General features: G+C 33.7%; 1 protein-coding gene across 4 annotated transcripts; it reads right to left on the bottom strand.

The window, feature by feature from the left end:
- Nucleotides 1-892: 892 nt before the first annotated feature.
- LOC143144411 (putative fatty acyl-CoA reductase CG5065) lies at nucleotides 893-10,697 on the bottom strand. Of its 4 annotated transcripts, XM_076306774.1 has the most exons (9): nucleotides 9,893-10,697; nucleotides 9,764-9,805; nucleotides 4,787-5,040; nucleotides 3,744-4,060; nucleotides 3,158-3,405; nucleotides 2,738-2,921; nucleotides 2,158-2,343; nucleotides 1,829-2,086; nucleotides 893-1,744 (listed from the first exon to the last, which is right to left on the bottom strand). In XM_076306774.1, the coding sequence occupies exons 3-9, from the start codon at nucleotides 5,012-5,014 to the stop codon at nucleotides 1,663-1,665; spliced, it is 1,503 nt and encodes a 500-aa protein (XP_076162889.1). In that variant the 5' UTR covers nucleotides 5,015-5,040; nucleotides 9,764-9,805; nucleotides 9,893-10,697; the 3' UTR covers nucleotides 893-1,662. The 4 variants fall into 4 exon arrangements, with proteins under 4 accessions (XP_076162889.1, XP_076162890.1, XP_076162891.1 ...); XM_076306775.1 differs by lacking the exons at nucleotides 9,764-9,805; nucleotides 9,893-10,697 and adding an exon at nucleotides 8,024-8,058; XM_076306776.1 differs by lacking the exons at nucleotides 9,764-9,805; nucleotides 9,893-10,697 and adding an exon at nucleotides 7,846-7,893.

The raw sequence follows: 10,697 nt of genomic DNA, 5'->3' as shown, positions 1-10,697 counted from the left end.
GAGCAATACTGACTAAATTTATCATATCCTTGCCACGTTCTATGGAATTTTTTTAATGACTCGTCGACCACGGTGCAGCCATCGTGGAAAAACTATAATACATTAATAATCATCGTAACTCTTCCATGATCGTATCTCTATCTTCTGGCGAGAGATCACAGTTCGGTTCGGAGTTTGTTGAAAATCTGCAAACAATTACAAATTGGTCAGAAACTTGGTTCGTTGTATTTATTCTCGCGTACAATGGAAAAAAACGACAAAACTTATTGAACAACCTAGTATGTTACACTTAACGTATTGATGGATTGTATTACACAGGAATGCGTTTAGGAAAAAAATATGGACTGCAGTTTCTTCATATGGGGACTTGGTATGTTGTATGGACGTTTTTTTTTTTTGTTTTTGACTTCTCTTAATATACACTGAAATACCGGACTGGTATTTATTATTTAGAGTGGTACAAGTTATTGCGGTGTTGCGCTAAGAAACCAGGGATAGTTTGGGTAGAGGCAGTTGAACAATATGGCGGTGCAGTAAGGGTAGGACTACTTTCGTGTATTGTATTGTCTGATTATTCATGTACCGGATAGGAAAAAAATGAAGGAAGACTAGCGAGATGCATAGCTACATTGTACTGGATAGTTCAAAAGAGACAAAGGGAGGTAATAAGTGTGTACTATACTTGGGAGTATCTTTATTGTCCGTATTTCGTTATCTTTTTTGAATCTTTCGAAACGATGGTTGTTGTATACTATTGATAGTATACTGTATACTATTAATGTTATAAGTAGGTCAAAGACAGGCAATGAAATAAGTATAGTACCCAATGTAGTACTAAAAGGCACCGGAGACATCTTTGAGATTGTTTTTACTTTTTGTACATTTCAATTACATACGTAGATGAAAGATTATGTATTAAACATTCAAGAATCTTGCGGACTATTCGTTCGTTGTAGTCGAATCGAAATGGAATTTCTATGGTAATCTAACGATAATGCAATGTAGATAGACTGGAGCCATTATTGCAGAGACATTACACGACGTGATTATTAAATTGCACACATTTGAAAAATTTAAACGCACAAAATATTTTGAGATGCACATATTATGTAAAAATACACAAAGTGTCTAAGATTGTACGTATATTGCAATATTCGAAGGATGAAACAGGTCTTCGTGTAGATTTTATTTGTTATAATTCACATACAGAAATTGTGGATGCATCAATTTCTACGAGTATATTAAAATTGATCACTTTCGATGTGAATACATAAATTTTTGTTTACTTGTCGAAGCAACTGTACATGTATGTGTCTAAAATTTAAGACGGAGGAAAAAAGGTTGTTGTGTCACCATTTTAACGATTTCTAATTTGTTTAAAAAATGTAAACAATTTAATATCATAAAAGTTACATATTTGAGTAAAAACTGGTTATACAAATGAGACTTCGTTCACTGAAGAAAAAATTAAAATTTTTTTAAAAAGGGGACAACATATTCCATTTTCATAAAAAGATGATTTTTTTGACAAATTATTTATACTGATTTATACGCCTTCGAAAGCGGCATAACTTGTTGATCAATCTGTTATTTATACTACATAACTGTAGTTTGTCTTTATGAATTTTTTACAAGAGGTAATCCAACTGTCAAATGTTGTAGCTAGTAACCAATACACTTTGCTGTAATTGCCAGTATTGCGACTACAAATGATACTTGAGTGATGCGATGTAAACAATACAATCTGAAATATCAAAGTTCTCATTAAATCAAATAATAAGAATTGTCATCATTCGATTCAGTTACACTAGTATGTTTCTATACCTACATGAATAATCGTCTTTGAGCTTTATTTTCCGTTACATCTTCTTTAAGGATACACTTCTTGATTCCTATCACATAGTCACGCATATATACATCCCACTTGAGATCATTGGTATGAGTGATGAAATTATTGCTGTCTTTTAACACTTTTAAATCTTTCGTCAGATCGTTCATATTGTTTCTATGAAACTTCCATTCATTAAGGCAGAAATACTGCACGGATGTGAGATACCGGAACACTCGTTTAATCATGTTCAACATTCTGAAACGAAGTGTGTCGTTATTAAAATTGTTCGATGCATCCTTTCGCTATATTTAATTATGGCTACTTACGTAGCTTTCCTGCCCAGAATCGTTAAAAAAATATCTGCCATAAATGCCGGGAAATAATGTAGAAGGTATAATAGAAGATTGCAGATAAATTTGTTTGCACCTCCTGTGACGTATGGATACCATAGTATGCTTTCTGATGGTACTTCTGTGGATGCTTTTGAAACTAATTGCAGGAAGCGTTGAAATCTGAGAGGAAGTATTGCCAATGTTCATAAAATTAATTACGTCCTATTTTAGATACAGATTATGTATACAGGGCGAATCTTTGCGAATGTTACAAAAATTACAGATTTATTCTACGGGTCAAAATTAAGAAGAAAATCATAAACATGGAGCTGCAGATTATAGATTTTACGAGCTACAATGAGCTATCGTTATAGTACTTCTTCACGACAACAATGCAAAGCTGCATTGATAAGTCACTCGCGTTTAATGCTTGTCGGAATTAAAGTTCATACTCCTCCTGTACGTGATTAACCGGAAAATCTATAGAACAATAGTATTAAAATTTCGATCATCAATAGATAGGATAATAAAACGTCATTGGAAGAAATAATATTTTCGATATACCGAACATTACCTCAAACCTCCCTGACTGCAGGTGCAATTATAAATTTGAATGGAATCATTCCGTTGTGTTAAATTGTGCCATGATGCGCATATTATCGTGTCAGTAACATAATCGACAGGTACCAAATCAGCCTCCGCTCTTGGTTCACACTTGTGATATCTGACAATTCCTTTCATACTGCCTCTAATTAAACCTATAACATTCGGACGATCCTTTGAGAAAACATTTTTCAGTATATGCTAAATTGTACAATATAAAGTTATCCATTCAGAATAATTTATACTATATATAAATTTCTATTTTGCATCCCGTTTTATTAATCAATTTGTGTCAATTTTCGTTACTAAGTGATGGTTGTGACCTCCAGTCCTAAATCTTCGATGTAAACTTAAAACAAAAATAAAATTGAAATAAATTCACATGTAATACCTGTAAGACCGACTACATTGTCCACCCAACCAGGATAGGGGTCTTTCATTGCTGCTCCAATTATACTCGGTCGTACTATCGCTACCGGCAAATCTTTTCCCTTCGTCGATATTAATTGCTCCGCTAAGTTCTTCGTAAACGTGTAAGTGTTGGGATGCCCTTCTAGAATCAATGGCTGAAGTTTCGCCAGCGTCTCATCGTCTAGGTTATCGCATAATTCAATTACGGTGGATGGCTTCAACTTTGTGCTGCAATATGATTCGAATATTTTAGAATATAGTCGGAATATGAGCCAAGAACGTGATCTTCGATTCAGTATATCATGAAAACGACGAAAACAAAAATTTACGAGCAGTGCGAAATAATCGTGGAAATAATACAATGTTTGTGTAATAATGCAAATATTGTCTACATTAGTTTTCAAGTAGTTATGCTTACTCGTGATCTTTTACTTGGTATAACGTGAAAACGACTAAAACAAAAATTTACGATCAGTGCAAAATAAACAGAGTAATAGTGAAATAATGTAAATATTGTCTCGATTATCTTTCTAGTGCTAGATGCACGAAAGAAAAGTTATACTTACGAATAAATCGATTCGTTGATCTCAAATCGATTTGCGTTACTGTAAGCTGTGCTAATATAGACAAAGCTGATTAGTTGTGTCATTTCTTTGCACAGGTCTATGATGCGGCTCGTGCCTTGTGTATTCAAATTAAGGGCTACTTTCAATGGCTCGTCGAATTTCACGGTGGCTGCGCTATGAAAGATTATGTTAACCTTCTGTATTATCATATTTCTGTCATGGTTCGAAAGAGCCAGTTTGGAGAATCCTATATCACCCTCTATGTAATGGATTTTGTTCAACGCTTCAGGCATCTCCTTTCGAAGTTTGTCGAAAACCTATAAACAATTATGAACTCATGTGAAAGTCGGTTCTCTGCTCTAAGATAAGCATTGATGATAGAAAGATAAAAAGAATCATCTTTTCGCACATTATGAACAACGAGTACTTTATCTATCAATAGTTCTACTTTATATTTTGCTACAAACATACATATATATTGTATATACGCGTTGTTTGTATCAAAGAAAACAGAGATGTGGATACAACAACTTAGAAAATTATCTCAGAAATCCGTTCAGTTGAATGTCGAATAAAATATACAAGAGAATGCGTTTAAAAGTTTATAAAAATTTAAATAAATTGTGTTCGAGCTATATCGACACATTTTCCTTTTCCATTTTCAACCGTTCGTAACAAACGTGTCTGTGAGTTTCTGTTTGGTCATTCAGTTACATCTGTAACTACAACACCTTGCGAATTTTTGAGATAATCATTATACAGCATTAGTTCACGCAAATGTCGTTCAAATGATAAGTGATATTGAAATGTAATTAGCATAGAAACGAAGAATTTTCATGTTCTTGATAATCTTATAGTCGAAGATCGTCCGACTATTCTCATGATTAAACAATTATGTTTGTAGAACGCGCGTTTCTTACGTTTGTAAACCTTCACCTTCGATCTGAGACACCTTTTAATACCACAATTTGAACGATGTTTGCGTGTATCGATTCGTTTTTGTTTTATCATTAAGCAATCAATAAGGATCGTAAATTGCGCACAGGGTCTGCTAGAATCTTCTTGAATCGTTCGTCGGTCGTTTCTCCCCTCTTCGAACGGAGCAGTATGAAAACTGTAACCAGCCGTGGACATGTAGACAGCAGCTTAAACAGGATAGCTTTACCCAAGAAACCGGAAGCTCCGGTTAACAGGACTACCGTCTCGGCGAAGAACTCCTCGATCGAGTGTGTGTGTGCTCGCACATTTTTAGTGCTCACCGTGTTTTGCATTTTACTTAAATCGTCGATTCAAAAATCTGAAAAAAGAAAATACGAAACGTATTTACATTTAAACGAATAAATTTTTATATTGTTTGCTGCCAATGAAAGAAAAATATGAATTTGATTTTACATTATGGAGATAACTAAACAAATTTTTAAAGTCCTGGCTAATACGGAGATGTATTCGATTTTACGATAAATATTTATATTTCCAGAAATGGTAAATAACTGTCTCCATCGATATTACCATCTCTGTCTCCATTATTGATACCACGCGCATAAAGAATTCTATTTATTGGACGTATCACCCAATGAATAAAATATCTTCATATACATTATCATAATTATCTAAATTTTACATATAAAATTGATTTATTAATTATTTCTAACTAATTACGAGTATTCTTGGATATTTAATTATAGTAGTACAAAATGGAATAATTGATAAAATATGTGCAGATCAATTTTTATCTTCTTCCGACTTGTTCACAATAATCGTTTTTAAACAAACTCTTACTCGAAATATCTATTAATTGTGTTTAAATGATAATCACAGCGAACAAAACGTTATTACGGAAGGTACAAGATTATGTATTCCAAGTATTTGCATCTGTAATAACTCGAAGCGATAAGTATAGTAATGTCCAGTTCAAAGTACTTCTATTTTAAATGGAAACTCATAATTGAATACGTTGGAACCACCTGTTTCAGAGATTTAATTACTGTTCTGTCTACACTCCTCTTGCTAAAAGATGTGCCCCAAGAGATATTTGAAATTAATCTTAGCTCAATTCATTAGTCTTAATTGTATGTAAATTGCAACAGCTCTTAAGTTTTTGCTCCGACTCTCAAATTTTAATTCAACGTTGAAACATTTAATTCCTTTGCTTTAACGATTTTCACGCGACATTCAGTGAAAACGATGCAATTACTTTCAGCTTACGTAAGAAGTAAGATTCTGTTCATGGAATGTTTAATAAACTAAACGACGATTTGCGATTCCCATTTTATATTGTACCCGAGTAATTTTAATCTGAAGTGCTAAAATTTTCGATGCCCCGAGTATACGTTTATAAACCAGCTTTGCTTTTGACAAAAATCCAAAAGTGCTCCAAACTTACGAACAGTATAAATGTGCAAGTTATCGTGCTACATGTAAAGAGTGCAATATATGGATGGGGTGTTCTATGTAGTGTGTATGATCTGCGTGTTTTGTTATACACAGATTGTCCTAGATTTTTCAAAGTACGAGAACATAATCTACAGACAAAAGTAACGGAAAAACATTATGTAAAGTTTGACGATAACGCTCTATGTTGTTATGAACTAATATTATATCTCCTCTCATCCATGACAAACTTGTATCTGAGTTAAAAGTGTTAAATAATCATTCTTTATCATACCGATTATTAGCAACATGGAACAATTGCAAAACGACACACGACAGGTAATAACAGAGTCAAGATAAACATAGTCGATCGTCTACAACGTTTGTTTATAACTTCGTAACAAAGATTTTATTACCAAATGTTAAACAACACTTTGTTTCTATTTTTTATCTAGGATCTAGAATTTTTATTTGCTCAAGTCCTTGCAATATGTCAGCAAATATCTGAGACAAACTGTGTAGGGACGTGCTGTATGTACGTACTCGTGGATGAATAATATAAATAGTAAATGTAATGTACAAAGGATTTTGTCACACTCGTTTCCATGGAACCTTCGGTACACAACTGATACCAAGTCTAGTTTTCAACTCCCCTAAATAATCTCTGTCGCTTAATCAATTCCTCCCACTACTAATCCATAATTTAACACGTTGAATGTCTCATCAGCCATCGATGGCTGTCAGCAGGTAACACGATATACAGTTATAAAATGTACACTGTTTTATGGAATTCCGGAAAATTTATTTAAAACTTACTTAATTTTGATTCACTACAGGACTAATGGATTTCATTGAAACATGATAAACATAAAAACGGTTGTCCTTCACAGCTATTACAAAATGTGACAACTCGCCTAGTCTTTTTTCTGGCCATTGCTCTACCATCTTCGGTTGCATTTTTATCATAACATAATTTGCAATATTTTCGTACTTCAGAGACTTTTCCCGGTTTTCTCTGTAGTTTATGTTACCATTTTTTAGATCTTATTGCATTTGTGTTCGATGGAATGTCTTCTTTTTCATAACTTGTAAGGGATAGAGCTAATTCTTTCCGGAATTCAGTAATGCTAATTTTCTGCTTGGTAATATCTTTGTACAGAATGTAACTATTTACAACCGTAGTATTTAATAACAATTCGAAGGCTAGTTTTCGATACCATTTTATGGTCCTGCGTAACGGATTGCTATAGGCATTCATTTGGTCGGATAAGTCGACAGCTGCCTTTTGTCTGTTGTAGTCTACTATAATTTCTGGTTTGCACTTATTTCCGGATCGGCATTCAACATTCATAATTTATCGTTCATTAGGATTCTCGAAGATAGACATCGGTGTCGTGCTAGACGTTCATTATAATGGATTTCTTTACGATAAAGTGATTTTCATGGTATTAACGGGGTTCCCGGGACAGGTGATAGAAGCTACAAAACTTGTAGTTTGTAAACATTTTACAAGAAATATTTACTTTTCCAGAAATGGTAAATAATTGTCTCCATCGATATTACGTTGATACCACGCGCGTGTATTTGATTACAAATGTTAAATGATTATTTTTTTATCACACTTATTATTTACAGCGTGGAATTGTTACCAAACGATACACAGATTAAACGATACACAGTTTAGATCGTCTAACGATGAAAAATGATTAACGATAATCATTGGATACTTTACGTGCACAATATTTGTTTATAACTTTGTAACGAAGAGTTTATCGCCAAACGTTGAACAACACTTCGTTCTTACTTTTGTCTATGTATTTAGAATTTATATATTCATTCAAGTCCTCTGTGTAATGTGTTGTATGTACGTACGTGTGTACCAATGATATTAAAAAATAAATTTAACGTACGAGTTTATCACACTTGTTTCCACTGCACCTTTGTTGTACAACTGACGTTAGGATCAGTATGTAACTCCTCTAAATAATCTCTGTCGCCTCATTGATTCCCCCTACTATTAATCCGTAGGCTAAAATTTATACTCCAATATCTAACACGATTCAGGTTTTTTTCAATTAATGACATTTAAAGCGAATTACTTGAATGATCAGAGGAACTTAGTTAACAATTCAAAAACACGTTTGGCCATACGATTATTCTGTTTAAGCAGACTTTACACTCGACATTAGGTTTATATGTGCTTATAATAGTATTACTCTATTTTAAAGTTCAGTTGTAGAACCTGCGGCATATAGATTTTTTACAAGGATCGTTAATATTCATTTAAAAACAAAAAATATTACTTACGAACTAATATCCTGCAGGGTAGCAACCAGCCAAACATACATTTGAATAATTCCCCATTCAAATTCAAATTAGACTTACAATAGCAGTACAAGGCTTTGTATAACAAAAAATTTGATCAATGTATTCATGAAAATGTATTATTACAATAGCATTACCATCTTCGCACGTGGCGATTGATTTTTAATTTCCATGATACTATATTTTAGTAAACAAAACAACTAACTTTACCGATACGTAAACTTTCGATTAAATTCGTGACTTGAAAGTCCTTGACAGTAAACAACGGATCTTATTTTACCACATCTCGTTTTATTCTTTAACTGGATTAAAACTAGAAATGAAAATATATCTGAAACATAATGTACTAATTTGAATCCACTCAATATCAAGATTAAAATGTAGTTACCCCTGTCTCTATTTTTTTTGTACAGTTTTGAAACAAAAAAGTGGAACAGCTAGAGCGACTCAAATCTGGCAACTGGTGTACGCACAACTAGAATTAGAGGCTCGGTTTAGAATAGCAATATGGACGTTGTTAGTCTCTGTCCTCTGTTAGTGGCAAGAAGAAGAATAAGAAAATATGTTCCATACCATTTGTTCACAAACAAGTTGAATGAAAAAGAACAAACATCGGTCGAAAGAAAACGTGTGAAAAAGAGTAAGTGTTATCGAGAGAAAAGAAAAAGATACACGCATAGTGGCTGTTAATTTTCATTTCACGACAGATCGATCATTTCTTGTACACATAATAAATTGTTAAAGACAAGTACAAATAATAAAGGTAGTGTCTGATTGCAAGAAGAGGTCTAACGAGTGTTTACATTTCCATCCTAGATTACAGTTGTAAGAAGATTAACAAACTGTGTGTGTGTGTGGGTTAGCGTGTTTGAACTATTCTGGATGATAGGTAATCCGGTTTGTTGTGAAGTGTTTGGAACTGTGCAGAAGAGATCAAGCGTGTGTGACCTTTTCGAAAGTGTAATGAAAGTGTGTGCGCGTTGGGGAATTTAAGATGAATGTAGTAAGTGAAGAGGCAGTCGAAAAGCAACCAAGAACAGCATGATATGTGTGATCTCATTATTAATTCTTTTTGCTTGATCTATTTTATACATATTGTCATCCCTACCTTGCAATATGTATCTTTACATAGTCTATCAGCTTTCTTTCTATCGTACTCTTTCCATCTTACCCGTTCTCGGCTAATAACAACGATACATGTGAGAATAGAGGAGCTAGTAGACACTACACTAAAGTGAAAATATTATGAACACTTGTAAGCATTCTTCTTGCAGACGAACAATCCAGTCAACCGATTATAATACAGGATCGCGTGGTTCACTTACCATAACTAACACATATCCACATCACATCGTGTACGGTCTTATCTGCATCAGAAAGAGAACTCATAAATATGTTAAGAATATTTTTACAAAGATAAATAAGAAATTGTTAAATTTATTTTCTTTTTATACCTGTGGCCTTTAAACGTCGGTAAGGTAGCAGAGTGATTTTCAAGTGTGTGGAACGTTTTTGTACACGTTTTTGAAAATATACACTGATGTCTACTCGGTGTGTATTTTCATTGAAACACTTCATCTTCGATCTAAAACACTCTTTAATATCACCACTTGCACGCGATCGAAACGACTGCCCGTCGAAACACGAGTCGTTAAAAATTTGTTGGTCCTCTGTTTGCCTCCGAATTCTCACAAGAATCGGTATGCAATATATCGTGTGGTGTCCTTGACAATGTGTTAACGTCTTCATCGAAATTTGACGAACAAATTTCCACAAGATTTACACCAACATTCCGTCCCAAGATCGACAAATAAGATTGTTGAACCATCGATTAGAATGGACCAGTCTGGTTTGTTTCGATCTTTAAGCGATCGATAAAAATCATCAGTTGATTATTGGATCTTCTAGCTTTGAACTCTTTGAATCGTTCCTTGATCGTTTGTCTTTTCTTTATATGGATCAGTATGAAAATATCGGTAAAAAGATACAAATTTCCGAACACATCGGATAATTACATTTTCAAATAATTCTGTTTGTCAATCGTTTGTATTGTGTGATGAGTTATCGTTGTTAATCTCGTGAAAACTTGTTTTATTAAAACTTCGATGAACTGGAAGTTGTTCTCCCTTCGAAGGATGATTCATCGGTAAAATAATAATCGAGAAAGTTTCGCGACTAAATGTATGAAAGTGTAGAGTCGAGCAACTCGAAGAACGATAATATTGTTCTCCTATGTGACCAACACCTCATAAAACTTTC

The sequence above is a fragment of the Ptiloglossa arizonensis genome, chromosome 3, assembly GCF_051014685.1.
Source record: "Ptiloglossa arizonensis isolate GNS036 chromosome 3, iyPtiAriz1_principal, whole genome shotgun sequence".
NCBI lineage: Eukaryota > Metazoa > Arthropoda > Insecta > Hymenoptera > Colletidae > Ptiloglossa > Ptiloglossa arizonensis.
This window is presented reverse-complemented; position numbering and strand designations above follow the sequence as displayed.

Excerpts from the sequence above, each read along its gene's own strand:
- LOC143144411 (XM_076306774.1), bottom strand. The coding sequence starts at position 5,014 with ATGCAAAACACGGTGAGCACTAAAAATGTGCGAGCACACACACACTCG. Across the intron at positions 3,406-3,743 it reads ATCAACGAATCGATTTATTC|CACAAAGTTGAAGCCATCCA; the intron begins GTAAGTATAACT and ends ATCATATTGCAG. Across the intron at positions 2,087-2,157 it reads ATTCTGGGCAGGAAAGCTAC|AATGTTGAACATGATTAAAC; the intron begins GTAAGTAGCCAT and ends ACTTCGTTTCAG.